At 36.9% G+C, this 3,065-nt stretch overlaps 1 protein-coding gene across 1 annotated transcript in view; it reads right to left on the bottom strand.

The window, feature by feature from the left end:
• The window catches only part of reep3b (receptor accessory protein 3b), a gene marked incomplete at its 5' end in the record, with an annotated part of 28,859 nt that overhangs the window by 12,926 nt on the left and 12,868 nt on the right, over window positions 1-3,065 (bottom strand). Inside the window, 1 exon segment of the mRNA XM_014026252.1 lies at window positions 49-211. Coding sequence (XP_013881706.1) covers window positions 49-211 — 163 coding nt within the window.

Consider the following 3,065-nt stretch of genomic DNA (forward strand, 5'->3'; position numbering starts at 1 on the left):
GTGTGTGTGTGTGTGTGTGTGTGTGTGTGTGTGTGTGTGTGTGTGTACCATCTTTAACAGCAGAGTTGGTACTTTGAGATCTCCTGGTGGCTGGGTTAGAGGATCGGGAGCTGTACTGGTACAGTGGGTCTCCACGGTCCTCCTGCTGGTCTATCTGTGTCAGGTCATGCATACTCAGGCTACGTAGCTTTTCCGTGATGGCACCCTGACCCTGGAACCAACAACAGACATCATTAAATCACTATTTTTAGGAGTTAATAAGAGAAAAACAATACACACACACACAAAGAGCTAGATGTTTGAACATTTATTACTTCCTAAAATAGGAATTAGTTAGCCTCTCAAATTTATAACAATTAGAAAAATAATGATCCCACTGGTGTTTATTTATTGGCCTCAAACTACTAAAAAAATTATTATTAAAATTATTAAATTGTACCAAGATCTCAGCTTCTTCTTAATATTTATTAACTTTTATCTACATAAATAAAGCAGGTGTAACTGTGGAGAATGCTAAGTGTTACAAAGTAGGTCTGTTGGAAACAAAAGGAAGTATGTGAACAAAAACAGAGTTGTGTCATCAGATCTTAAACAGATAGTTCAGGTTTCTGTCATTCATTCTGACCATTGACAACAGATTTAGCAGCTGTTTTAAAGCACGTTTCTTTTTCCCCCTGGAGGAGGGTTGGGACGAGCTATCCCTGTTCTGTGCTGCCAGCTCTGGGATGAAATTAGGAACTAGTGGCAAATTTCTCACGCTGACAACAGGCGTGGTTAACGTCTAACATTAAGCCCCAGCTTGAACCTGCAGGTCTTTAACAGACATATTTTCCTGATGAGCCACTGTGCACATCAGTGAGCACAGAGGAGGTGGAAAAGAAGAAAGCTGTCACCACAGACAGATCCAAGCTCTGTTAGAAATCTTAACTGGCCATCACTTCCTTATTGAACAAATGCTAAAACAGAGAATAGGCTCTGACTGAGAAAAATGTGGGTTTGAGTCCGTTAAACCTCATGATGTTCAGCCTGAAATCAGACGGAAAAATAAACTATCACAGGCTGTTTTTACTGAGTCAGTATTTGGAATGCTCTCTCATACTGCTTTAAAAACTGAACTGAAAACCACAGGTTTAACTGTATTACTGGTACTGATGGGGGTCAGAAGTGACGAAGCTGGTCCCAACCTACAGTATAACTCAACAGTTCAAATAAAATGTCCTCAGACTTTGACTAGTTTACATTTCTGCTGAAAATACTTTGTTTCTCAGTGGCATTTGATTCTAGTAGAGCTTGACATGTTTGTTTTAAATCATATCTTTTTACTATTTTTTTAAACTACTCCTTGGATTTTTTTTGGCTTTGTTTTTGATGGTCATGTTCTGGACACGTCTTAGAATTACTCTTAAAAATGGACTTAGTTGTAAATAATTCTTAGCTAAAATCTGAGCCTAAAAGTCAGTTATCAAGCATTTCAGTCTAACTTTTAGTGAAGTGTAAGAGTAAATCTTAAGTGTCAGTCTTGATTTACGACACTTAGCCGTGCCACAAAGCTGATCCTGGATGACGTTGTTACAAAACCCCCGGCATGGACCAATCACTGCATCAGATTTCATGTTCAAGAAGATTCTCTAAGAAATGTCAAGATAAAACTCAGATAACTTCAGCGCACCAATGTTCATGCATGTCACATTGTACTGAGTGTAAATTACATAAAATGTCATTTGCATCATGAAAACAGGCATATAAAGAAAATCTCAAGACTTTTTTCCAAAAACTCAGCTTTAAAGTTTATTTTTACATCTAAGAGCCTGAGGAAATGTTGAACTTGCACCCTCCTCCTCTCCACTAAACTGCCTGCAACAACACCCCCTTCACACACACACACACACACACACACACACACACACCACCCTGTCATTATCTGCTTGGTCCGAGAGCAAGTCTAAGAGTAGAAGTAAATCTAAGAAATTTACAAAACTTAAGACTAAAGTTCCACTCTAAGAAGTTTGATAAAGCGTAGGCCTTTTGGACCAACTGGCCTGGTTTAAAATGTGCTTTACAAATAAACTTGACAGAGGTTGCACAATATAAGGCAAACTTATCCTCATCATGATAACAGCCTGTGCAATAGACAGATCCCACAAAACTGGTAAACTACAATGAATGGTTGTCTCAAATATTTGCATTTATGCATTTCGTCAGCATCAGTCTGATAAACTAAATGGACTCGAGACACCACATCAAATCATGTGGTGTCTCACATCAGAGGTGAAAATGTTAAACTGCAATGAGAGAATTTGCAGCTAGATTTAGGTTAACTTTCATTTACAATTCTTTATTTTCAGATGGTTTCTTATTTGTTTTAAAAAAGGGCGTTTTCAGTATTTAGAGCATCAGAAAATGTTTTATTGTAGTGATGTACTAGTCATTAAACTGTACTGCATGAAGTACAGTTTAAACAACAGCAGTTGCACTTATTAAAAATAAAATGTTTGAACGGAAATAAAATTAGTTATTTTTTCTGCTCAGCAGATAATCACCACTGCATACACTCATTTATCACAAGTCACATCATCATCAGGATCCATTATTAAGCCTTATTACACATGGCAGGTTTCCTGACAGTGCAGCCCTACTGTGGAACTGAATCATTTCAAACTCAGATCAGCTCTATTATAGACAAGATAACAGTCTTTACACTTCTAAATACCTGAACACACAGCTTTTACTGCTGCAACTGTGTGTAATAAAGGAAGCCTGGCCAAGCAACACACATGTACCAGGTTACAGCACAACACACAATGAATGTTAATGAAACAATATGATGATGATAAGGTTAAAGTTGACATTTAAGGATCAAAATTCTTCATGCAGGAACTTTTCAGAAAGGACTGAGTAAAATGAGACACTGAAAAAAACTAAACATTTTTACAAAAAAGGGGAAAGAAGATGAATTAAAATAAAAAATAAAGCTTCAAAACATTCTTTAAAGAGTAACTTACCCCAAAATTAACTTTTTTTAGCTGATAAACTGTCTAGAATGTGTCTAAAATGTTCTATAGTAC

The sequence above is a fragment of the Austrofundulus limnaeus genome, unplaced genomic scaffold, assembly GCF_001266775.1.
Source record: "Austrofundulus limnaeus strain Quisiro unplaced genomic scaffold, Austrofundulus_limnaeus-1.0 Scaffold537, whole genome shotgun sequence".
In the NCBI taxonomy this organism is placed as follows: domain Eukaryota; kingdom Metazoa; phylum Chordata; class Actinopteri; order Cyprinodontiformes; family Rivulidae; genus Austrofundulus; species Austrofundulus limnaeus.